The sequence below is a fragment of the Cannabis sativa genome, chromosome X (genome assembly GCF_029168945.1).
Source record: "Cannabis sativa cultivar Pink pepper isolate KNU-18-1 chromosome X, ASM2916894v1, whole genome shotgun sequence".
NCBI classification, from domain to species: Eukaryota; Viridiplantae; Streptophyta; class Magnoliopsida; order Rosales; family Cannabaceae; genus Cannabis; species Cannabis sativa.
In genome coordinates, this window is record NC_083610.1 from 82,539,566 (window position 1) to 82,567,122 (window position 27,557).

General features: G+C 30.4%; 1 protein-coding gene across 1 annotated transcript; it reads left to right on the top strand.

The window, feature by feature from the left end:
* Positions 1-15,111: 15,111 nt before the first annotated feature.
* Positions 15,112-24,290, top strand: LOC115703173 (UDP-glycosyltransferase 72B1-like). Its single transcript, XM_061105600.1, has 2 exons — positions 15,112-18,627; positions 24,184-24,290. Exon 1 carries the CDS (start codon positions 17,016-17,018, stop codon positions 18,480-18,482), a length of 1,467 nt encoding a protein of 488 aa, XP_060961583.1. The 5' UTR covers positions 15,112-17,015; the 3' UTR covers positions 18,483-18,627; positions 24,184-24,290.
* Positions 24,291-27,557: the final 3,267 nt, after the last annotated feature.

Below are 27,557 nucleotides of genomic sequence, written 5' to 3' on the forward strand. Positions count from 1 at the left end.
ATAAGTCCTACTATACAATAATATATCATATAACACAAATCCAAAATTGACATGTTTAACATATAATATGATTATATATACACAAACTGGTAAGATTTTATGTCATTTTTCTTTTTTTAACAGAGAGAATGAGACATAAAGAAGGTTTTAAGGATTGTTTTTTTTTCTTTTCTTTTCTTTTTATGCTTAGGGTTTTTTAGATTTTTCTTTTTTCCTTTTTTTTACTTCACACGATATAAAAACTTTATATTAATTTATACGTGTTTAGTTTTGGATTATATGTATTGACCGAAAAATAATATGACAGGTTCAAAAAATAAATTAATATGACATGTTTAATAAACATGTCAATACAATTTTGATACAAAAATTAAATATATTACTCATTTTATTTATTATTTCGTGTTGTTTTTAAGTTGTATCATCTATGGTATGATGTTACAAATTGCCAATCCTATACAATATGATCAATTCAAATTCAAAATTTATCTTACATATTATATGTATGAACTAATTGACATTACATATATTTTTAGAGATTCCCATGTTTTAATTTCTTTTAAAATGCATTTAAAATAGTAGGTAGCATGTTCATAACATGGCATGCCTGCGAGTATAAATTTTTTCACATAAATTGTTTTGTTTACTGATTCGAAAATTATCATTTATTATGTTTAATACACGTGTTATTTGAAATTTTCATCATTTAAATGTTCAACTAAACTTCATTTCTTCCATACTATTTTCAAAAATTGTTATCTTAGTCTACATTTTATCAAATAATAGTTGGGACACAAAATTATATCTAATTCTTAAAAAGAAAAATTAAAGCATATCTAATAAATTTAAGGGTTTTTTTTTTTTTTTTTTTTTTTTTTTCAGTTTAACCAAAAAAATAACAATATTACAAAAATACTTTCGATTTGCCAAATAAATAAATATACAGTCCAAATAATTTTTTTTTACACAAATACCACTTACACACACCTTCAACCAAGCATACATGCTTCCTAAGCAACTATCGTGCAACCACGCAGCAACCTAACACAACTGAAACGAAAATTCAATCAGAAAGAGAATCACCATTAATTTCGGCGATTTCACCTAAGAAGATGACTAGAATTAATTAAAACAGGAGTTGTTTCGAATTCATGAAAAAATAAGTGTAGAAAAACTACTACGAAACTAAAATTTAACCGGAAATTCAATTTAATTTGCATAAAACTAATGTCTGGACTTTAATTTTCAAACTATGAAATGCAGATCTCAATATATTGAACCGGAGTTCCCAAATAATTCAACTCACCTATAATCCTAAAAAAATTACTTCAATACTATAGTAAAATATTTATCCTGGTGTATTTTCATCGTTTTTAAAATTTCTAATGGTGAATTTGTTCATATTAAATCATGAAGAGACATGTAGGTAGAGAAACGTACGTGGAAAAACTATTCTAATTTTTAATGTTTCATAACAGTTGCATTACAGTTGCATAAACATTTTGCTAACAGTTATTTCGTCTAATGCAACCTTCGACCATCCACCCTGTAATCTTCGTCTGATTGAAACTTTTGTCTGATGCAACATTCGGCCAACCACCCAGTAACCTTCGTATGATTAAAACCTTCATCTGATGTAACTATCGCATAATCACGCAGCAACCACCCTGCAAATATCGTTTGATTATGTAAGTGATAGTGTAAGAGATATTTTGGTAATTAAAATCACATAAAAAATACAAATATTGTCCACACCTTATAAAAATATTTTTATAAATAAAATGTCAATTTATATTTTTTATATAATAATTCTTAAATTTATTTAGTAATTTCTAACATCTAAAAAACTTAGTAATGATACATTTAATAAAAATACGTCACATCTCAGCTAAAACATTGATTTGTTATTTTGTTTATTCATAACTATTTATTTTTTTCAGCATAACAAAATTAAGGTAAGGAAGATGATCACGTAATGCATAACTCAATTTTCTTTATCTCAATTCAACAAACGAATTTTATTACCTTAAGAAGCCATTAGGTAATATGTCAAAGTTTAGTTGTCATAGCCTCACAAAGAAAACAAAATACTTAAATGATTGTACTACAACAGAAAGAAAACTTAAAGGATAATTAAGTCCGTAGGTACAATAGAAAGCAGGAAAGGAGAAGAGAAATTAATATGAGTGACAAATCGAATGTTTCCTTGAAGAATAAGGAATGGTATGTTTCTGGTGTAGGTGTGTACAATATATAGCAATAAATTATAGACTAACAAATTTTAGTATGGAATGATAATCAAAACATAAATGAATGAATTGTCATTTAAGTTATACATTTATCTCTATTTCATGACTTTGTCGTAAACAGTGGAATTGATAGGGAAAGAGATGGGATGAGAGACAACCTTGGTAGCTAGCAACAACAGCAGTTAGAGGAAAAAAAAACAAGGTAAAAATTGAAGCTTAGCTTAGGCAAAGAGTCACTTTCAGTTGGTAGTGTAAAATGGGTGTTGGATGGTAGACAAGTTCCTTTACCGTTGAGTTAAAGAATCCCAAGTTCACAACCCAACTTCTAATGCCTTATCCTCTTCTTTCTCACCATACCTTATAAGTGCGTAACTAACGGCTACCTCTTCTCTTCTCTTCTATTTCTATTTCTCGAAGCTTCGTCTCTTAGTACTATTATGGGCTTCATGGGCCTTCTTTTTACTGCTTAGGTTTAGTCATGGGCCTCAAACTGGATTATAAGGCCTCCATGTATCCTGGGAAAGCATTGGGCTAAATAAAGATGAAAAAGTTGTGGGACTACTACTTTCTACACCATTATGTTTTGGAAAAATACAACTTATATACTTTACTGGTTTCTTACATTTTTAACGTATTTTTTATGCAATCATTATTTCACTACCATCATTTTAAATTTTTTATTCATTTTTAACTTAATAGAAAAAAGTTTCACCATCAAATATAATAAATAGAGATTCTTCAATCTCCAGAACTTGCTAGACTTATAGGTGATGATGTTGGTTATTTAATTCAAATTCATACCCCTACCTTGTATGAAGTTGTTGGACCTTTTCTTAGTATTGAGTTCTCTTTGATGTTACTAAGCCTATCCTAGAGGAATCCAAATCCATTTTAGGAATTTTTTTAAATTAAAATGGCTTAACTTTATAAAGAGCTTTTGAGAGCCCCTCCCAAATCGGTTTATAAAAGAATTCTGATTGACCTTTCTAACTCCTTGCCTTATCATGAAAATGCCTTTAAAGGCTAACAACTGTTATATGGATCTTAATGAGACTGTCAATCAATTTCTTAACATTAATAATGCTAGTGTGGTGTCTTTTGGTTATAATGTTAATCTTGAGGGGGGTTATAATTATGAGATTGTTGGGGTTTCTGTTTGCCATGTTAATACCGCTCCTTTACTGAATTCTCCTATTCAGAATGCTGCTTGTGTTATTTCCACTTATCCTGTGCAAGCTCCTGCTATTATTGCTCATTCCGAGAAGGGCAAGGAATTTGAAGTTTCCACCTTAGAGATGGTAGTTTTGTTTCTCGAGTCAAGGTTGTTAGCTCCATTTATGGTGTCAAGAGACCCTTCGTTAGGTAGAAGTTCCTGTTGGTAACTCTGTTTGTAGACTTTTGAAGAGAAATGGAGATGGTTATGGGGTTTTTTCTTCCCTTTCTTTTACTGAATTGGATCAAGTTGTACCAGCGAGTGTTGCTATGCGACCCCAGCGAGTGTTGCTATGCAACCCTGCAAGGAAAAGTGACTCTTTTGAACTAGAATACTTGAGGTTTGAGGAGTACTCAGGCATTTCGAAATCTCTCCCTTGTGGTTAAACAACATCAACCTCAATTTCTCTTTGTCATGGAGATAAAACTTTTGGCTGGTTCTGGTTCTAAGCTTAGGATTAAGTTATCTTTTGATAATATTTTGAGGATCTTAGGAAATATTTGGGGAGGTGTGGGGTTTGTTATTTTTTTGCAATACTGCTGTTTTGATTAATATTAATACTTACTCTTCAAATCATATAAATTGTTATGTAACTTCTGATGATAATATTAAATGGCGTGTTACATCTTTTTATGGTTCTTCTTATTTTTCAGACAAAATTAACATTTGGACTTTGCTTAATCGTTTATATGATATTGCTTGTCGTGGTTGATTATGTGTGATTTTAATAATTATATTACTTTACCTAATAGAAATAGTGCTAATTCTCCTCCCTCTTAAGTTTTGAGTGAATATAATATTTTCCTTATCTTATATTAGTAACTAGGGAACTAAGCCGCGCTTCGCGCGGTGTTGTCCAGCTTTTGTAATATTTTATATATATATATTGTACTTATACTGAGTGATATAATTTAAAATATAACATTTTGATGTGTGTTATTATAAATAAAGTAATAGTATTGAAATCAGAAACATAATTTGTTATTTTTAAAATATATAGAAAAGTGGTGATTTTGTGATAAATATTAAAAATGGTAAAATTAACAAAAAAAAAGTACATATATTTTTATACATAATAATATTGTATATGTTCTACAAAAATTAATAATTTAAAATTAAAATATATATTTCTTATTTATTAAGAAACTTTAAGAATTTTTTTTAATTAATATTTGACAAAGATTGAAAAATGCGAAAATATATGTTGCATTAATTTTAAAAAAAAATTACAACTAATTGGAGAAAATTAAATTTATCAATTACTCAAATTGTAAATAAATAAATATCAATCACATTATTAATAAATAATACTAATTTTGGAACAAACAATAGTGAAATATATATAACCTATAAGTTTAGCATTCACAATAGTGTCATGTCACGAAAAGTATATACATAAAAAGATATATTTAAGGAGTCTTATTATTCTAAAATAAAATATCATATATTAATAAATGAATATAATTTAAATTATTTTATGGATATAATCATTTTAAATATAAAATGACAATAATTTTTTTTTTATAATTAGAAAAATTGAAAAATAATTTACTTTATATGAAAAATAAAGATTGAAAAATATGATATATGAAAAATAATTAAAGATGTTTTTATAATTATTTTAAAATTTGATAAAGATTGAAAAATATAAAATTTTACTTTACATTCACTTAAAAAAAAATCAAGTAATTGGGTAAGATTAACATTATTAATTACCTACATAGTAAATAAATAATACTAATTTTGTCACAGACCAAAATAAATAAAAAAAAATATTGATGTATATAATCTAGAAGTATATTACTCACAATAGTTTTTAAACTACGTGAGACTTTTTCAAAATAACTCTCATGTTACTAAAAGTATAAAAAATAAAAAATAAGAAAAAAGATACACTACAATAAAAAATACATAGCAAGTCACCACTTTTGTTTAGACTTTCCTTTATATATATTGATATTAATTATTTTATTTTATTAATTAAAAATGAGAAAAATAGATAAAACAAAGAATGTCAACTAAAATTCATGTAATGCCACATAAATCATTTTAAATTTCATATTTTATTTTTAATTTTTAATGTAAAACTACAAAAAAAAAATTATATTTTAGGTAAGAACATCAATTTTTATCTCTAATTTTAACCATCTAAATAATTTAAACTAAACTTAAAAAATTATAATAAGAAAAATGCTATACTATAAAAAAAAAAACAACTTGTAGAAATAGATATTTTCTATATTCTAAAATTTAAATAATAAAAAAAGTAACAAAAAAATTAAAAATATATATATATAATCAAGAATTCTCAAATAATCTTATAAGTATGGTCACCTCTTACAGATAAATTTTTAATTTTTGAAAAAATAAAAAGTTTAAGAGAAAATATTTTAGTTGTAAAAAAATATTTTTAATGAACAAATAACAATATAAAAATCTAGAATAGTAAAATAAAATTCGTAAACTAAAATTAATTTCATAAATATATGTATAATAAAAAATAATTATTACAAAGTTAATTATTTTATTGGAAAATAAATGACTACTTATACAAATATAACAAATTTATTGGGTAAGATATTAATCAACCACCCATAAAAAATAATATTTCTTAGACAAATGTAAGTAAAATAATAAAACTATTATTTATAACTTACATGGATAGCACTTAAAAAGTTTTTAACCAATGTGGGACTTTTAGTTTGTAGATGTAGTGTATTTTTGAAAGAAAATAAGAGTGTGTTAGAATAAAGGAAAAATAGGAAGAAAAAAAAATAGGATGCCACTTAGACTCTTCTTAGGCTTTCCTTTATGTATATACTAGGGGACTAAGCCGCGCTTCGCGCGGGTTCGGCCCTATTATTAATATAATTTATAGCAACAGTATAAAATTATTATGATTATCATAACTATTAATTATTTTTATGATTAATGTAGAAACGATAATTGACACAAATTCTCACAATGAGAAATAATAAGTTGAAAAAAAATGTAATTAATTAATCCTTAAAAAGAACACACATATATATATACATCTAAAATTATTATATGGTGTAATAATAATATAATAGTGATATATACACAACTTAAATGATACTACCAATTATTTAAAAAAAAAATGACACCATCAATACATCTTACCTATGGACATGAATTAAATTTGATGGTTAGTATAAAATTATATATATATATATAAATACGAATTATATAATACAATTAACTATTTGATTCAATATGTATAATATTAGTACGTTATTAAATATTAGTTTTTTATTTTCCTTAAAGTTCTCAACATTTGCAAATAGAGAAACAACTAATCTTGAGATGGACCTTTGGTTTTATAATTAGTTTTGAGAATGTTTTATAATTTAATGAATAAAATTATTGTTGAAAATTTTATAAAACACAAACGTTTGTATTCTTAGTATTATATTTATAATTTAATTGGTTGATTGATTATATTAAATTAAAATAATATGAAAAAATAGAAAAAAAAACTATAAATTAATTAAAAAATAGAAAATTAGATATAGTAATTAAAATAAGATGTTGAGAATGTCACCTCTTTTTTTACAGCTATATAAATATAATATAAATAGATATAAATTATATGATTTAAATTACTAAAAATGAAAAGGCACTCTTAATCTTTTTAAATAAAAAAATGACTATAAATATGTGATAATTATTAAGTGGATGATTAATGAAAAACTAATAATCATAATATTATTATCATCATATAATTTATCATCAGTCAATATCAATATATAATAGAAGGAATAAGAGAGATAATTAGAGCACTCTAATTAAGTTTAAATTATTGAAAGTTGTATTTTTTAGTGAATCACCTCTAATCATGTAAAATACGTATAAAATAAAAAAAATAATAAACTAAAATAAACTTATAAATAATATCAATAGAGATAATAAGATATGCTTAAAAAAAAGAGATAAAGAATAATGATTTGTATGGTATTTTTACTTATTATGTATATGCAAAACAAACACATATTAGTGTAATTATTTAATTTAAACTAAATTATATTATTTCAATATGAAAAATATAGGGAACTTCTCTAGTAGAAGAAGAGGATAACATGAAAAAATATTTAATAAACCCTATATATATTATGTAATTGCAACATAAAAAATTTGTACATAGATCAAATATCCAAAATTAATGAACAAAACTCATCCATTTATACAAAAACATATATAATAACATAAACTCATTTTAATTTCAACTTTACTATTATTATCTTCATAGCCGCTAGCTCATCTCTCCAATTCTCAAGAGGGACTCCATGAAAGACATGCTAACTACTAAAAAAAAAAAGGATTCCTATCTCTACAATTTTTTTTTTGTGAAAAATTAGCTAGATGGACATATGTATATATAGGAAAAAATTAATATGTATAGGAAGAAGTTAAATAGTTAAAGTAAATTTAAAAGTCTCAAATAAACTCTAAATTAAATCTACAACTATATAGGAATACAAATAATATGAATAGGGTATATTTATATATATTTATTGGTATATGTTAAGAATGTGAGTAGTCTTAGATATAGAATGATAATGAAGAGCCTCAAATAATATCTAATGACATGACTTTTAATTTTTTTTATGATAGTTAAACGTAACTAATTAATAGTGATAAAAATTAATGAAAATATTAAGTAAATTAGAAAAATAGAGAAAACAAAGAATAGGCAAAAATATTCCTATAAGTTGCCACATAATCTCTCTTATTCTTTTCCTTATATATATTGATATTATTATTATTATTATTATTATTATTAATGCATATATGTCAATGAAAATACACTATGAGTTAAGGTGAATATCAACTAACAAAAAAAAAGGAAAAATAAATAAAATTTAAAAAAATTATATTTAATACAATTAAAAATAAAAATAAAAAGTCTAAACTACTAACTATTATTTCATATATACAATTGACAAAGAGAAATGAAATAAATGTATTTTAAATTATTTATTTATTTTTTGTGAGAATATTATTTAAAATCTTAGCATCTAGGGAGATAAAAAATAAAAAGTTTAATTTGAGAAAGATTAATAAATATAATTGAATATGATAATTTTTGTTTTAAAATATAACATATTATAATATCGTTCTATTTTATTATGATATATTTATTATTCGAAAAATAATAAAATAAAAAAGAAAAGACTATTTCACTCTTAAAAAAATCACAAATATAGAATTAATTAAATCATGAAAGTTCTTAGTTTACTGATCAATATATATTGAGAGATACCATATTATACCATAAAAATAATATACTACATGCTACCATGCTCTAACACACACAAAGACATACTATATATCAATCTATTGAGCCAATAAAAAACTCAAATAATTGTGCTCACTGGTGAGAATGGAAACAACATATATGTTTCATTAAAATTTTAACAAAAGTAAGATATAATAACTTACATGAAAGTAGGGTGATCATAATGGTATTGGTGAGGAAAAAGAAAGGACTTCAAATATAGAGAATCATTCGTAGACGATCTAGAAAAGTTAAAGATTGCTTATAGTGTATGTAATTATGAGTGATCAGTATGTATTCATGTATTTAGATGCATATATTTATATATACACACTCTAAAAACAGCACAACAAAGAAAAAAAAACTATACGAATTTACGTAATAAGAAAATATTATAGTAGAGCACAAGTAATAATCAAAGCATGATTCACAAAAGAGAAAAATACATGTATTTATATAGTTGTAACTAAATATGAAATACTCAAGGGGGTTATGGATAGATAGAAAGGTTGGTAACGCATGAATTTATAAAATGTTAATTATCATTAATTATATTTTATTATGAATATAAAATAATTACAAATTTGAAATGTATACATATATTTTCTTTATTGTAAATAAAAAATTGAATCTTTTAATGAAATAGAAAGGAAAGTTGTGAAAAAAGTTTTTTAATTTATATTTAATGAAATCTATAGTGTAATGTAAGTTAGTAATGCATGAATTATGTAAGTAAAATAGAGAGTGACTTTTAGTCTTTACAATGTAAATAGAATTTTTAGAGTAAAAAAATAAAATCAAATAAAAAAATTGAAGTCTTTTAATGAAATAGTTTACGTTGTGAAAACGTTTTTTTTAATTTATATCTAGTGTAATGTAAGTTACTAATGCGTGCATGCATAAGAAAGCTTAAATGTAAGTTACTAATGCATATTATGTAAATAAATTAAAAAAGATTTTCAGTTTTATAATGTAAATATAGAATTTTTAATAGAGTATAATAAAATAAAGTCAAAAAAATTAGAAAAAAAGGAAAATTAGAATCCTAGATTGTTAAGTTGACATATGTATATAAATTGATTGATATATATATATATATTGATATTGATTAATGAATATATTGTGTTGGTATGATACATATGACTTTTTATCTACATATAGAAAAATACAAAATTATTAAAGTATTAGAAAAAGGGAAAAATAAGTATTGAAGATAATAACAATCTTAGGCATGCCACATAAATTCCCTAAAATCTTCCTTTATATATAAATATATATTTACAAAATTACTATACATATATCATATTTTTTTGGTGTAATAAAATATCTATCTATATATATATAGATGAGAATACTAATAGTTTAAAAGAATACTAATAGATTATTTATAAAAAATTAAGAATGGGGAAGTTACATTATTTTTTTTCTTATTATTCAATAGAAAAAAATTAGAAAACATAACAAAATAGAAAAAATAGAGAAATGGAAGGAAAAGATGCCACATCAATCCTCTTATGCTTTCCTTTATTTATATATAGATATTGATACATAATTTTATAAATACATCATCATTATTTTTAATAATTAATATATAGAAATATATTATTAATTATTATTAATAAAAAATAGAATAAATATTTGTGTAACAAACTATTATTTACATCTATAGTCTAATTTTAACATAATTTATAATATATAATAGATAATAACATTTGCATTGTCATCTAAAAAAGATAAAAAAGAAATATACTATTAACTTATATAAATTAACATTTTTAACATATAAAATCTCATGATTAATATCTAATTATAAAATTAAAAAAAAATTACCGAATAAATAATGTGTTCTCTAACATAGGCACATAAAATTATGTCAAGGGTTCTTGTAATACTATGATCAATCAAATTGTGAGACCAAAATTAATCAAGTGCATATACACCATATTAAAAAATTAAAAGATTTCTCACTTGTATTAAAAGGCATATTGTTACTTGTGTACATATTTTAAATTTTTTTTCTATGTTGTAAAAGTTCTACAATCTCTAAACTTCATAAAAGTTTCACCAAAGATATTAATAAAAGAAATTATAAATGCATTAATATAAAATTTAGAATTGTAGCAAGCAAAGCTAATTGTTACTTTTTTATTCTAATCTTAATTCTCTAAAAAAAATATTTTACATAAAGTTCATAATAAAATTGAAAAATATTCATAACAATGAAAATTAAAATAAAATAATAATATTGATTCTTATTTATAATGCAATATATAATTTTATTTTTCTCATAGACACACTATAAATACTATTTAGAATGCTATAATGTTTAAAACTATAAATCAAAGATGAGATATATTATTTATTAGAATAGAAAGAGATGAAACTATGAATAGAAATAGAATTATCATTTTTTATTACTACTACTTAGGAAAAGAATATGATAAATACCTCAAATATTTGAAAGCAAATGAGAAGAGATGGTGATTATTTTTTTTTCCATAAAGAGGGTTATATATACATGATATTAGTCATCTACTAATATGAATTAACTTTTACATATTAATTATAGGAATATAAAAAGTTCTTTACAATAATTATAATAATAACAATAGTAATAATAATAATGAATGATAAAAAGTTATAAAATATGAAAAGTCACTATATACATGTTTTAATAATAATAATAATAGTATTAATAATATGTAACTTATGTTGTGTTTCCTTTAACAAAATGTGAAAACTTTAGAAAATAGTAAAAATAGTTAGAAAAAAAGATAAGATGCCACCAAATATCTTTTGTGCTTTCCTTTATTTATATATATTGATATTGATAAGTATACTTGGTGTCATGGTACTACTTTTGTGAATGATAGTTGGCTTGAAACTTATCCTATGGCTTCTTTGTTCCACCTAGGTTATTATAGTTCTAACCATAGAGTTCCGAAAGTTGTTCTTAGAGATAATTTTAGGAAGAATTAGGACTGCTCCAAGTTTACGGTTGAAACCTTTTGGTTCACTGATCTTGGATTTTTTTTAATGTGGTTCATAATTCTTGGTCTAGTAGTTTTAATGGTAATAACTCTGATCAACTTAGGAGTTTTCTTAGTAAACAGAATTTATGTGCTTATAATATTAAAATTTAGAATAAAAGTAAGAATAATTTTAAGTCTAAAATTTCTCATTTATAAAATACTTTGGAAAATATTTACTCTAAGGTTCCTAATTCTAAGGGTGATTTAGATGAAGCTAGAAATATCCAATCTAATTTAGATGCTTTTCGTGTGAGGAGAAACTTTATTCGCTTCAAAGATCTAAATCTAATTGCCTCAAAATTAGGGATAAAAATACTAAATATTTCCATAACAGAGCTTTGGCTAGGAAAAAACATAATCAAATTAGGACTATTAATACTAATAATGGTATCTTTATTACTAATTTAATGAAATTTATTCTCAATTTTTAATTACTTTTTTTTTTTTTTTTAACTCTAGGGGTTCATCATAATACCATTGATGATATTTTAGATGTTATTAATTAAAAGGTTTCTTCTTCCCAGTTAGAGCTTTTACTAAGGAGGAAATAAAATATGGTATGAATGCTCATTTTTATATAAAAAAAACTAGTCTATTATTAATAATAATTCTTGTGATGTTGTGTTAGCTATTTTGAATAATGAGTCTGATATTGCTAAAATTAATGAAACTCTTATTGTATTGATTCTTAAAAATAATGATGGAACAAAGATTACTGATTATAGGTCTATTAGCACGTGTTCTATTATTTATAAGGTGGTTTTCAAGATTTTAGCTAATAGGATTATAAGCTGGTATTGAATGATCTTTTTTCTCCCAATGAAAGTATTTTCTTGTCTGATAGAGTTATTATTAATAATATGTATATTGCTAATGAAATTATTCATGCTATTGTTTATAGAAAAATTGTTAAGATTGGTTGGGGTGGTCTTAAATTAGACATGGAAAAACTTTCGATAGGGTTGAGTTGGCTTTTGTTGAAGCTATTTTATACCTTTATTTTAAATATTATAACTATCCTATTTGACTTGATCTTTGTTCTTTGTAACATACGGTTGGTTGTCGAGGCATTTAATTATTTTGATGTAAGGTTCTCGAGAAATTCGTGAACCTTTAGATGCATGTCTTAGGTACATATTCCTCGGATTACATACTGATTGCAATTTTGAGGTGATTAATAGGAGCAACCTTAAATAAATTAAGCCTCTCATCTTTAACAATGTCAATACCAGGAATATTCTTGAATGCCTTGACAAGCTTAGTACCCTTAAGAATATGTTGATTGTCTTCACATTTAATGTTATAATTATCAGTTTACTCTGAGAAGAACATGCACGAGCTTCATATTGCGAGGAGGCTATTTATACCTCGACTCTTAAATTCACCGAGTTAATTTATTTCTTTTGTTGTACACATGTCATGCAGCCAGACCCATTATTTACTACTCGAAATATGGGTATAACACTGCTCAATCCTGTTATCATATTTAAAATATTCTTAGTTTATATAATAAGGCTATTGGCGCCCTCGAGCTTGAGTCCTTTTGGGCTCTTGATTGAAGGTACTTTCCCTTTCCAAGCTCTCCATGCTCGGTGTTTGCCTAGTGCCTGCTCAATTACTAGGTGTAGTGGTGGTGTTCCGAGCATTCATGATTTTTCCTTGGACACTAGTTCCCACGTGACTAGCTTGTCGACAGGGTGTCTCTCTCACCAACTCAGAAATACCTCTTTCGGAAGTAGTTCCGTGATTAAAGCAATAAGCCTCTCTAATTTGTTGAGACAGGTTAGCTCTCTACTGTTTCTACTCAACGCATTGGCTTTTGATGTTCTTCCAATTTTCCACGAACTAGTGTTGAAACCATTCGTGTTGCTTATTGAGAGAGACTTGCACCTGTTGTTGCAAGTCAGCCATAGTTTGGCTGAGCTAAGCTACCTGAGGATCGACCTCCTCAGGGTCTTCTGTCTCCACGCGTGGATCCCCAGGTGGGATCAGGTCATTGATGTCAGTCTCGAGAGCTGCTAGTGGTGGTCTTTGAGGATGAGTTGATGAGCTGGTTCTGAGACATGCTCTTGGTGCTTGGGGCACAAGAGTAGTCCCTGGACCAGCTCCATCAACTGGCGTGCTCCCAGTTGATTGGCCAGCTGCTAGAGTCTGTCTGTCAACACTTATAGAACGTGTTGCAACCATCCTTCTTAGTGACTTTCTTGAGCTGTGACTTTCAATGAAAGTACTAAAATATTGACTCAAAAATCTAGACAAGACTTCTAAGCCACACCCGCTCACTAGATTGGCAAGAATATGAAAAGTTGTAAAGTAGTTAATGAGAGACACGACAATTTATAGTAATTCATCCCCTATGTTGAGATAGTAATGGGGCTACGTCTACTTCAAATGTTTATTCTCATGAGATGGTGATTACAAAAACTATTTAATAATGAGAAACTTCAAATTCTAAAGAGAGAAGCTCTGACCTTACGTGTAGTTTTCTGAATGTGAAAAATGAACTAAAGGAGCTCTCTTTTTATAAGTAAAGGAGACCCACAAAAATAGGAGATATATTACAAATAAAGTGTTTACCACATGTACTATTTTTTTTAACTTTTTTTTTCAAATTTATGATTTGGGTTTCTAAAGTGGTTGCAACTATAGTTGCAATAGAGATTTCTATGTAGAATTTCATAAAAATACAAAAAAAAAACAGTTATAAATTGTAAAAATAAAAAAATCCCTACAAAAAATACAAAGAGATTGAAAAAGGAAAAGAAAGGCGTTAATAAATAAATAAAAAGTAAAAAAAAAAAAATTAAGTAAGAATAATATAAAGAAATTTTTACATGAAAAATCCATTTTACACAATTTATTACAAAATTACTCACACACGCCTATGACTACATTTTTACTTACAAAGTTGCTTTTATTACACAAATACCACTTAGTCATCATTCCATCCATCATCAATCAAATCCTACTCTCTTCCCTCTCTTTTTTCATTTTCTATTAATCAATCCATCATTTCACTCTCTTTTTTTTTTCTTTTCTTTTTATTTTTAATTTTATTTCAGTTTTTAATTTTTAATTTTTAATTTTATTTCAGTTTTTAATTTTTAATTTTTAATTTTATTTTCAGTTTTTAATTTTTAATTTTTTTTCCATAACAATTCTTCTTTTCTTTTGATTTTGAATTTTTAATTGTAAAGCTAGTTTCTTATATATTGTTGCTTAGGTCTAGGATTGACTTCTATCAATCAATCCATCATTTCACTCTCTTTTTTTCTTTTCTTTTTATTTTTAATTTTATTTCAGTTTTTAAATTTTATTTTTTAATTTTATTTCAGTTTTTAATTTTAAATCTTTTTACATAACAATTCTTCTTTTCTTTTTATTTTTAATTTTTAATTGTAAAGCTAGTTTCTTATATATTCTTACGAAGAAACCGACCTTGATAACATATGGAGCGACTGTGTAGAGAATAAAGCCAGAAAGAGTATAGAAATCATTGTGCTTCTTATGTATGTTTGCTCAACAAATAATGCAGAGATTTCATTGTCAACGTTTCTGGGAAAAAAGCTAATGTTGGTGCTGATGTTCGAACCGAGGTTTGTTTTCGGTTTCTTTTTGGTTTTCTCCCATATTTGAAACTTTACACCTTCTATATGTATTTGAAAAGAAAACGATCTAATTCATGCTTATAGTAGTATTGACGTGAGTAGAGTTATAAAATTAATATTAGAAAAGTATTAGGACAAACATGATTAAGATTTATGAGTAAAGGTGGCAAAGCTAATAGATTAGATTAACACAGTCGGTCCCATTTTTATATCATCAATGGGTAACAATGAGATTTATCATGGATGTTGATGTTCAAAGAGTTTTTCCTGTATTTTAGTTTGTATACAGTTGTTTTGTAGTTTTATTATAGTTTTGCTACTTGCATATGTTATTTCACTATAAAATTAATATGCAACTATTTGCACAAAACTTACTATGTATAACTACTATTTTTTAGTCCCCATCAAATTAAATTCTTGCATAATAAATAAACTATCATAAAACGATAATGCAACTATAAGGCAACTATTTGCACTTGCATACAGTTGTTTTGTAGTTTTATTATAGTTTTGCTACTTGCATATGTTATTTCACTATAAAATTAATATGCAACTATTTGCACAAAACTTACTATGTATAATTACTATTTCTTAGTCCCCATCAAATTAAATTCTTGCATAATATATAAACTATCATAAAACGATAATGCAACTATAAGGCAACTATTTGCACTTGCATACAGTTGTTTTGTAGTTTTGTTATAGTTTTGCTACTTGCATATGTTATTTCACTATAAAATTAATATGCAACTATTTGCACAAAACTTACTATGTATAACTACTATTTCTTAGTCCCCATCAAATTAAATTCTTGCATAATATATAAACTATCATAAAACGATAATGCAACTATAAGGCAACCAAAACAAAAAATAAATCAAAATGCAACTGTATATAACGTAGATGTATTATTCATGAGGTTTTTTTTTAAATTTTTCACATCATACATTGTTTTGGATTTAGTGGGAGCTCCAGATCTGTTTGTTACAGATCTACATTTCATGAATATAGATTTCGATATTAGGGGGAGTTATTTTGATCGAATAAAATAGAAAACAAATGTGTAATTTCAGTTTCTTCACAGTTTTTCTAATTTTTTTTTTCGTCATTTTCAGTTTAGATCATTGCAGGTATTCTTTTCCAGTTGATTTTGCCAGAATTAATAGTTGTATTTTTCTCGTTTTGGTTTCATTTTGGTTGTTTTGCGGTTTTGAAACGAGCGCGTATTTTCATCTTCATGGTTCGCTCTATACAGCTGAAGGCTTAGTGCATGTGGTATTTTTGTAAATATTTGTATGTGGACTGTATAAATGTTTAATGGGCCGGCCCAAAGTATTTTTGTAATTTTTTTTCTTTTTTTGTATTTTTTTGTTTTTTTCCCTAATATAAATGTAAAAATTAGATTGTGAGGGTATAAATGTAAATTTTCGGAAAAGAAGAAAGTTAGTATAGGTTACAAGTGACAGTACACAGGTTGTCACGATGTCACGAGGCCATTGCATAATGCATACAATTACTTGATTTCTATAAATATATGCTTCCGTAATTGTTTGGGCACAGCCCATAACTGTGTGTCTCACTCCCAAGTTCCCAAATTAAAACTCTGTCAACTCAACCATGTCCATGGCTCGATCTGAAACCGCAAACAACCTACATGTTGCTGTCCTTCCTAGCCCAGGTATGGGCCACATCATCCCCTTATTCAACCTTGCAAATCGCCTAGCCACCGACCATGGCTGCCATGTCAGTTACCTCAACATTACTGCCGAAGCCTCCGCTGCACAGACACAGCTCCTAACTTCACCCAACCTCCCACCCAACCTTCACATCGTCCACATTCCTCCGGCTAAACAACCAACCCACTTACCTCAAGAAGAACAGAGTACTCTGGCTTTCACCAGACTCTGCCACATAGTCGATGACAACCTCCGAGAGCTAAAATCCATACTCCTCCATCTCGGAAAACCAAAAGCTCTCATCATTGATATCTTTTGTACCCAAGCTTTCGAGGTTTGTAAACAGCTTTCTATTCCCGTTTACACTTTTTATACAGCTTCCGCTGCTCTTTTTGCTTTCTCGCTTTATCTCCCTGTTATGGATCGTGAGATAATTGATTGCGAGTTCGTTGATCTTCCCGAGCCGATTCGGGTCCCGGGTTGTTCCCCGATTCGAACGGAAGATCTCATCACTCAAGTAACGAACAGAAAAATCGAAGAGTACAAATGGTTTTTGTTTCACTCTAGCCGGCTTCCCATGGCAGCTGGAACATTGTTGAACACATGGAATGAATTTGAACCCATAACACTCAAAGCCATAAAAGAGAACCCTTTTTATCACCAAATCCCAGCACCACCCATTTACCCGATCGGGCCGTTGATCAAAGAGACTGAACCAATTACGAAATCCGGTGCTGAGTGCCTAGCATGGCTTGACAGCCAACCACCAGAGTCGGTCGTCTTCGTGGCGCTAGGCAGCGGTGGGAGCCTTACGGAATTGCAGCTGACCGAAGTGGCATGGGGACTGGAGCTAAGTGGGCAACGGTTCATTTGGGTGATTCGAGCCCCGAGCGACGTGGATCCTACAGCAGCGTTTTTCAAGGCGGGTGATACTGATAGTGACGACCCAAGAACATTTTTACCAGCTGGGTTCGTGGAGAGGACTAAGGGAGTTGGTCATTTGGTGTCATCTTGGGCTCCCCAGGCTAAGGTGCTTGGCCACCGGTCGACTGGTGCGTTTTGGTCACATTGCGGTTGGAACTCAACGCTGGAGAGTATGACTTATGGGGTTCCGATGATTGCGTGGCCACTTTACGCGGAGCAGAGGATGAATGCGTCGGTTCTAGTGGAGGACATAGGTGTGGCTGTTAAGCCAGCTGTGGATCCTGGAATGGGAGAGGTGGTTACGAGAGAAGAGATTAAGAGGGTTGTGAGTAAGATAATTGAAAGTGAAGAAGGGAAAGCCATGAGGCGTAAAGCTAGAGAGCTGAGTCAAAGTGCTGCCAAAGCATTGAACAGCAGCGGAAATGGATCTTCTTATGAGTCACTTGTCCGTCTAGTCCACAAATGGAAAGCAAATCAGGTTTAATTATGTTACAAAAAAAGTTAATTATTACGTACTGTTGTTTTTTAAGTTGTCTACCGTTATAAGTAGATTATTAAAGGTCCCTATATAGGATAGCTCCATTACATGCAATCAAATAATAAAATCGAGCTATTTCTTAATTCAGGATGTTTTTTTTTGAAATAAAGATTGTAACTTTATTAAAGCAAATCAGCTATTAAAATAGCATCCAAACCAGTAGGGACAAACCCCCTACGGGAAAGACGGTCAGGACATGAACCAGAAGAACGAGCTAACCAATTAGCCGCTTGGTTCCCAGACCGTTTAACAAACTGAACTGAAACATGAAGAAACGAAAGAGATCGTATAAGACTAATACAATCTGAAACAATTAAGCCAAGAGGAGAATGAATTTGCCTATTATTATTAATAGCATTCACTAAAACTAGGCAATCAGACTCCAAAAGCACCCGAGCCGGAACCCAACCTTCAATCAAACCACCATCACCCCAAGCTTGTTTAAGCCAACTTAAAGCTTCCTTCATTGACATTGCTTCGGCCACTACAGGGTCGACATCTCCAATTCTTTTCACGGCAGCAGCAGAAAGAAGATCACCATTAGAGTCTCGAGCAATCCACCCCAGGCCATGACTCTTGTCTCTTGAAAAAATGGCTGCGTCACAATTAATCTTCAACTCTCCCAAAATCGGTTTAGTCCATAGCTCAGAAACAGCCGAAGCTTGGCTAGCAGATGCCGAAACATCTCTATTTTTCAACTGAGCAGCTTTCCAAAGTTCAAGATACGTAATTGCAGCAACAACAACTCTTTCAACAGAAGCAATCTTTTTATTCCAAAGCAAGTCATTTCGAGCTCCCCAAACACCCCATAAAAGCATAGCCAGTTTATCAATATCATCTCCTGGATGAGTATTGCAAAAGCTCTCAAACCAAGAACCAAAATCAGTATCTCCAACCGAGATAACAAAACTCAGTCCCCTCTCGAAACAGGCCATAGTGAAAGGGCAAGAAACCAAAATGTGAAAGGTGGTCTCAACATCTCCACAGCAAAGAGGGCAAGTATTTGTCACATTAACTCGCTTAGTTTGGAGAGAAACAAGAGTAGGAAGGCAATTAGAAAGAGCCCTCCAGAGAAAATTCTTAACTTTCGGGGGAAGCTTTAAATACCAAAACTTTTTCCAAAAGCCAGAATTGTCTTGTGAATTCCATCTCCCATTAAACTCTTGTAACACACGATAGGCACTTCGAACAGAATAGCTTCCATAGTCTTCAAACGCCCAATACCAAGAATCCATACTCGGAGCTAAAGGCAAAGGTATTCTGCGAATAAGATCAGCATCTCGTTGCTCAAACAAATCTACCAGGATCTCTTCATCCCAACACATAGTACCAACTTGTAACAGATTAGACACAGTACAATGATGAAGGGCCTCATGAGAAGAAGACACATAAGGGTTATCCTTTGAAGGGAGCCACGGCTGGTTAAGAACTGGAATGGAGATACCCGAACCTATCCTCCATCTAGCACCCCTCTTAACAACTTCCTGAGCTTCAAAAAGACTCCGCCAAGCATAACTTGGATTAGAGCCCAACTCAGCCTCAAAAAATGACCCACGAGGATAATACCTTGCTTGAAAAACACGAGCAACAAGAGACGTTGGATTAGTTAGTAACCGCCAACCTTGTTTACCAAGCATAGCCAAATTGAAATCCCGCAGGTTCCGAAAACCCAAACCACCTTTATGCTTGTGAAGACATAACTTGTCCCAACTTTTCCAGTGAATGCCACCACCTTGGGAAGATTTAGTATGCCACCAAAACCTTCCCATAAGCCGATCAATATCCTTACAAATCTCAAGAGGAATAAGAAAAACACTCATGGCATAAGATGGTAAAGATTGAATAACCGACTTCATTAAAACTTCCTTCCCCGCTCTTGAAAGTAACTTGCTATCCCAACTCTGAATGCGTTTTCTAACTTTTTCCTTCAAGAAACCAAAAGCCACATTCTTGTTTCTACCAATCACACTAGGCAAACCAAGATAGAAGCTTTTCTCATCAGCAGCACACATACGAAGAGTGGAAAGAAGTCTATGGCGAATCCCGTCACCCGTGTTGGAGCTAAAGAAAACAGAGGACTTACTGAGATTAACCTTTTGACCCGAAGCCTGTTCAAACTTGTGGAGTAACTCCAAGACTCGTTGAGCCTCCTCTGTGGTAGCGGCACAATAGAGAAAGCTATCATCAGCAAACAACATATGAGTGATGTAAGGTGCTCGCCGAGCCACACGACACCCGTGAATCCATTTTTTCTCTTCATAAAGACGGATAAGAGCCGAGAATCCCTCCGCACAAATTATAAAAAGATAAGGGGAAATAGGATCCCCCTGACGGATTCCTCTGGTAGGAATAATAGGCCCAAGAACATCCCCTCCATGAATAATGTTGTAAGAAATAGTCCTCAAACATTCCATGATTATCATAACCCAATCCACAGAAAAACCCATACGAAGCAAAATAGCTTGTAAGAAAGGCCACTCCATTCTGTCATACGCCTTACTCATATCCAGTTTGAGAGCCATGCAACCATTTCTTCCTTGTTGTTTACGCTTCAGATAATGAAGAATCTCGAAGGAAACAAGCACATTGTCAGTAATAAGCCGTCCCGGAATGAAAGCACTTTGAAACTCAGAAATGACCTTAGTTAACAAACTTTTCAAACGGTTAGCCAAAACTTTTGAGATGACCTTATAAAGCACATTACACAGAGCTATAGGTCTCAAATCGCCCATAACAGCAGGAGACTTCTTTTTCGGGATAAGCACAAGATTGGTAGCATTAAGATCAGAAGGCATCACTTTATACCGAAAAAAATCCTGGACAAGTTTAACCACATCACCGCCCACTATGTGCCAACACTTTTGGAAGAACGCAGGGGTCATACCATCAGGACCTGGAGACTTATCTGGATGCATCTGAAAAACAGCCGCTCGAACTTCTTCCTCAACCACTGGCTTAAGTAATTCGACATTGTCCTCACGACAAATAGATGGCTGAACTTTATCAAGGATATCATCACCATGAGACCCCAAGGAATGGAAAATATCAGTAAAATAATTAACCATTACCTGAGGAAGGCCAGAATCCCATTTGACCCAATCGCCCGCCTCATTTTTCAGTTGGTGGATGAAATTATTCTTTCGACGAGAGCTAGCTGCGGCATGAAAGTACTTTGTGTTACGATCCCCATCCCGTAACCAGAACTGCTTTGAACGTTGCCTCCAGAATATTTCTTTTTGGTGATAAATCTCAGCCAGCAATTTCTTCGCATCTTGATATTGAGAAACCGAGTCAGCATCAGTGTTACCTTTGAGTAGCCCAATACGCCTTTTGCAGCTTTGAATTCTCTCCTTAAAATTCCCAGTCAGATCATTTCCCCAAAGCTGAAGAGGCTCTTGTAAAGCCTTCAATTTTGCTGAAATGTTACTAGAACCATACCCTTCCCACTGATCTCGGATTATGGAAAAACAAGTCTCTTCACGAAGCCAAGCATTCTCAAACCGGAAAGATTTCACCGAACCAGAGTGAATCCGAAAACTGGGGTCTAAAAGCAAAGGACAATGATCAGAAGTGGTAAAAACAAGGTTACTCAACCTGGACTGCGGGAACAAAGTCACCCAACCAGAGTTCGCAAGAGCTCTATCCAATCGAACCTCAATCAAATTACCAGAACCTCGTCCTTTTTCCCAAGTAAATTGATGCCCAACAAGATCCAGATCAACCAAGTCACAATCAGAAACCACCTTCTGGAAGCCTTCTATTAACCAAGTAGGATAAGGGTTGCCACCTCTTTTGTCAATTTGACTTATTACATTATTTAAATCACCAATAATACACCATGGTAGAGGTGATTCTTCCTTCAAAACTCTCAAAAGCGCCCAAGTGTTTCTTCTAAGGGCACGGTTCGGCTCACCATACATACCCGTAAGTCGCCAATCATGTACCTCATCCTGATGAACCACCAAATCAATATGATTTTGGGAAAAACCACGAACCTCAGCATCATTTTTATCCTTCCACAACATAGCAAGACCCCCTCCCCGACCTTGTGAATCAACAGAAAACATTCCTTCATAACCAAGTTGAGACGATAAGAGTTCCAATCTTGGCTTAGAACATAAAGTTTCACACAAAAAAATAAAATTGGGCTTCTTTTGATAAACCATATCTTTAAGGAATTGAACCGTCCCTGGGTTCCCAAGCCCATGGCAATTCCAACTTAAAATACTCATAATGATTGGCGAGCCCGGTCCGTTGAGCTCGCCATTGTAACGTTTTTTGAGTGAGTATTTGAATCAGGCCCTATGTCCATATCCAAACCTTCTTTAGGCCCACTCGGCCCAATGTCCACTTCCTTACCCAATCTCTTTCTTTTATTATCCATGAAAAGCAAACCCTCCTCATCCAAATTTGAAATGGATTCCACCTGTCTAGCCACAATATTACCATAAATATCTCCCTCCTTACTCCCAGCCAATTCACCCGATTGCTTCCCCAAATTTCTCCCATTATCATTAATCATATCTCCACCCACCTCTGTAGCCGAAAAACCAGGGATGGCTATTCCATGAAATCCGTGATTTCCCTGGAACGACTCCCTCCCAACGCTACCGCCTCCAGCCGCCACCGAACCTCCATGCCCACCATAACTTGAAGAGCCCGATCTTAACCACTTTGCCCCCATAGCGTACTGAGTTTTTCTTGGTACAGCTTTCATAAAAGTACCGTATGGTTTAACAATGGTGGAAGCAGATTGAATGAACAAACGAGAGCAATAATTCTCTGTATGACCAATTATACCACATATAAAGCAAAAGGTAGGCACAAATTCGTACCTAAAATTGACCCAAAACCAGTCGCCACCGATCTGTTGCAGCTTCATTCTCCTCTTCAATGGTTTCTCGATATCGATTCGGACCCGCACCCGCAAATAATCGCGCCATACACCATTAAAATTCTTCTCATCAGATTTCACAAAGCTGCCGATGTAGTTTCCAGCATCCGTCACCATTTTTTCCGTTTTAAAACCCGACTGAACATCATGTAGTTGCACCCAGATTTCCAAGTGATTCAATCGCACGGCTCTTGGAACGTCCCCTGGTTTTAATCTCTCAAAGATCAGCGGTGCGTTTTTGAATGTCCAAGGGCTTCTATCAACAACCCTCTGAATATCTATCTCATGATAGAACTGAAAAATAAACTTGTTCTCTCCCAAATCCTTCACATACATACCCATCCCTGGTTTCCAAAGAACAGCCATTAGATTCTGCATTGCCATAAAATCAATCGGAGCCTCTGTTAAGAACCGGCCAACCAAACTCCACCTTGTATCAATTTCGGCATCCTCAACCAAAGGTTGTTCGTACTGGACAGCAGGCTCATCCTCCTCCTCCAATGGTATAATTGATAAATGATCCCGAACAGATTCAACAGAATCGTAAAACGTTGACATAATGAACTCAGAACAGTCTAACCAATCGGAACAAAAAAACAGAGCAACACCCAAAAACAGAGCAACACTCAAAACTCTCTTACCATGTCAAAAAGACAAGACCAGATGTTTGAAAATATATTGTTATTAAACCCTAATTATTAAAACAACTAGAAACCACAATTATTGTCTTGGCTATATGCATTCTTAATTCAGGATGTTAGATTTAGGCTAATTAACATTTTTTTTTTGTTTTTAACTTTAATATGTAATAAATTTTACTTTATGAAATTTTAACATCGTTAAAAATCTCTTATAAATCATTGAGATTGTTGGATTTAAAGACTTTTGTTTAATTTTAGTAAGGAAATTTTAACATGAATTCAAGGGACATAATTTGATATATGTTAAAGTTCAATAAACATAATTTGGTAGATATTAAAGTCTAGAGAGCATGATTTAGTACATTGACAATCTCCGAATTAGTAAAATTCAATAAGATTGGACAAAAATTCTTAAATCTAACAATTTAATAGTTCATGAAGAAATTTTAACGGCCAAAAAATTCAGAAAGCATAATTTGGTATATAATGAAGTTCAGGAAGCAAAAATCATAATTAGCCTAAATTTTATAATTGAGTTTTAGTGTCTTTTTTATCAAAATAATAATAATAATAATAATAATATAGTAATTGCAATTTATATGCTTTCTCGGTCGAATCTCAGTCTTCAACGCAATTTGTCTCCTATATAGGAATATTATTTTGAGGTGGCGCTTTATAAATAATTATTGATTTTTTTATAATTTTTATTAAAATAAATTAAATGAAATTCGATATTAAATTGCACCAATAATTATATTACACCTTATAATAGTACTAGTCCTCATGGGTATCCTTTAATCAGGGCTGGCCCTAGGCATAGGCGGGCTAGGCCCGTGCTTAGGCCCATACTTTCCGAGGGCCCAAAATAAAAAAATAAAAAGATTTATTAGGCTTTTATTTAAGTAAAATTTAAGTGTATTATAGGCAATAAATATTCATAGTTTAGTTGGTTGAGGTGGACGACATAATGTCTAAGGTCATGGGTTCAAATTCCATAACACTCTTCTTTTGATATTTTTTTTTATATATTTTTGAGGACCCCAAAATATAATTTGTCTTAGGCCCATATATTTTCAGGGCCGACCCTGCCTTTAATATTTTTGTAATAACACTACACTCATGTGATGTTTCATAATTAGTTAGCGATTTTTTATATTAATTAGTAAATTAAATATTCCCATATTAAAATATATATGTTTGGTGCTTGGCGCTTAGTAGTTGGTATATTAAGGTACTCATTAATATTTCTCTTGTGGTTGTAGTGTCCCACTACTAAATTCCATAAATGATAAGTAATATGCTATCTTTTGTGATGATTGACATGCTTGAATCTCATGTCATCAAAAGTAGACAGGCTTTGAACAACCAGATAAGAATCAGTTCCACTTTCGTCCATCTCTCGCCCCGGATGCAAGCATTGATCTTGAATGGTGTAAGTTATCATACCTCTTAAGAAAAAAAACCAGACCCGCCTGACTCGATAGGGGTTGCTTTAGTTCTCCCGGGAAAGATGCCAATACCGAAGACATCGCATGCTAGAAAGAATGTGCTTTCTGCGAAGCAAAGGTTCTTTCAAATTCTTGAAAGAGAGGTCAACTTCTTTTTTTCCTTCTTACCCTTCCTCCATTATTCTCAGCAACGATACTAGTTATCAGGTCAGAGAGACGCCTAGCCCGTAAGCTGGCGGCCCCCGGTTGATTAACCCCATTTAACTAGTGCCGAAATAGGTCGGGAATCTGAAATGACGGCACAGCACAATCTCTAATGAATTGGGTAAAATTTATATTAAATTTGGCTAAAAAAAGTTAATGTTGTATTTCACCTCAATTTTATAATTCTGCTCTAATAAATTAGGTGTAAATTAACTTTATTTTTAATAGAAAAATGTAAAAACTTTAATAAAAGTATTAAATTCTGATTAAACGTGTATAAATCTTATTAAATGTATAAATAAAATGTAAAAAAATTAGTAAATTCATTAATGAGAAGCAAACGAGTAAATTTAAAAGTTATATTTATTATGGTGTAAAATTTAACTTATATTATATTTTGTGTTAAATTTAAACGACATATGCTAAAAAATGTATATACACTATATTTATAGTATTCCATTAAAGATCCTAGCATCACCATCACTTACTTTAAAATACCTAAAAGCAAAAAATATATAGCTATGAGCACTCTCAACAGCTTCTATATTCTATTCTTTAAAATATATCATTAAAATTTTAATTTATCTATTTTACATCATAAATTTACATTATACTATACATCAGTTTCTTTATAATTTTTTCCAAACTATTTAAATACATATATTTATAATACACACAAATAATAAATATTATATATTACATAATATTTATTTATTTTTACACTTACAGTTAAATAAAATAAATTATAAAAATAATAAAAAACTATAATTAAGCATTAAAACCAAGATAACTCTTAGCTACATTTAGCTAAATACTATTCATAATGTAAATTTTTGAGTTATTTTAGCTCATCTATTAGATGTGTAACTTTTTAAAAAAAATAAAAAGAGTAATTTACGGTGAAAATATCTAAGTTTTATATAAAGTAGCACTTAAATACCTAAGTTATTTTTTTGGCAGTAAAAATACCTTCTGTTACACTTTCGTTGTAGCAGTAGGTACCTTGCCATTAACTGCCACATAGATTGCCAATTGTCCACATCTTATTAGCCCAACTCATTCAAATCAATCCATATCATCAAAGTTAAGCCATGTCACTTTGTTAAACCAATTTTGTAATAATATTAAAATTATATAAAATAAAAAACATTAACAAGTTTAAAAATAATAAATAAATAAAAAAATTTTCTTCTCATGGGCTTGTTTATCTTTCTTCAATCTATTTAGTCACTAAACTCACTAACTACCACTTTCAGCACCACCGCCGGCCAAATAGATCTGATCACCACCAGTCAAATGAAACCCTAGAAAAAATTGTCTCTCCTTCACCTGCTCTCTCTCTCTCTCTCTCTCTCTCTCTCTCTCTCTCTCTCTCTCTCTCTCTCTCTCTCTCTCTCTCTCTCTCTCTCTCTCTCTCTCTCTCTCTCTCTCTAATTTTCAAGTCATATTAGATTAGAGGAAAGATTGATTTCTTAAAAAAAAAATCGACTAGAATTAACAAAATTCACTAAACAAAATTTAAAATAGTTCCAATTAAAATTACATACAATACAAAGCGGCTCCTAGAATCATCTCAAAACATTACATCAACAACCCATCCAAATTCATCAAGACAAACTTAAATGAAAAAAAAGAGAGAGAAAATTACCCAATGGACCGCACCACTCTCTCTTTCTCTCTAAAACTTGAAATAAACAAAAGATTTAAGGCAAACTAATTTTTTCAAGTCATTATTCATCCTTCACAAAACTATTATTTTTAAATAAAAAATGCTTGCACCAGATCTGAAAGCGTCATCACCCACTTCATCATCTTCATCTTCGTCTTCGTCTTC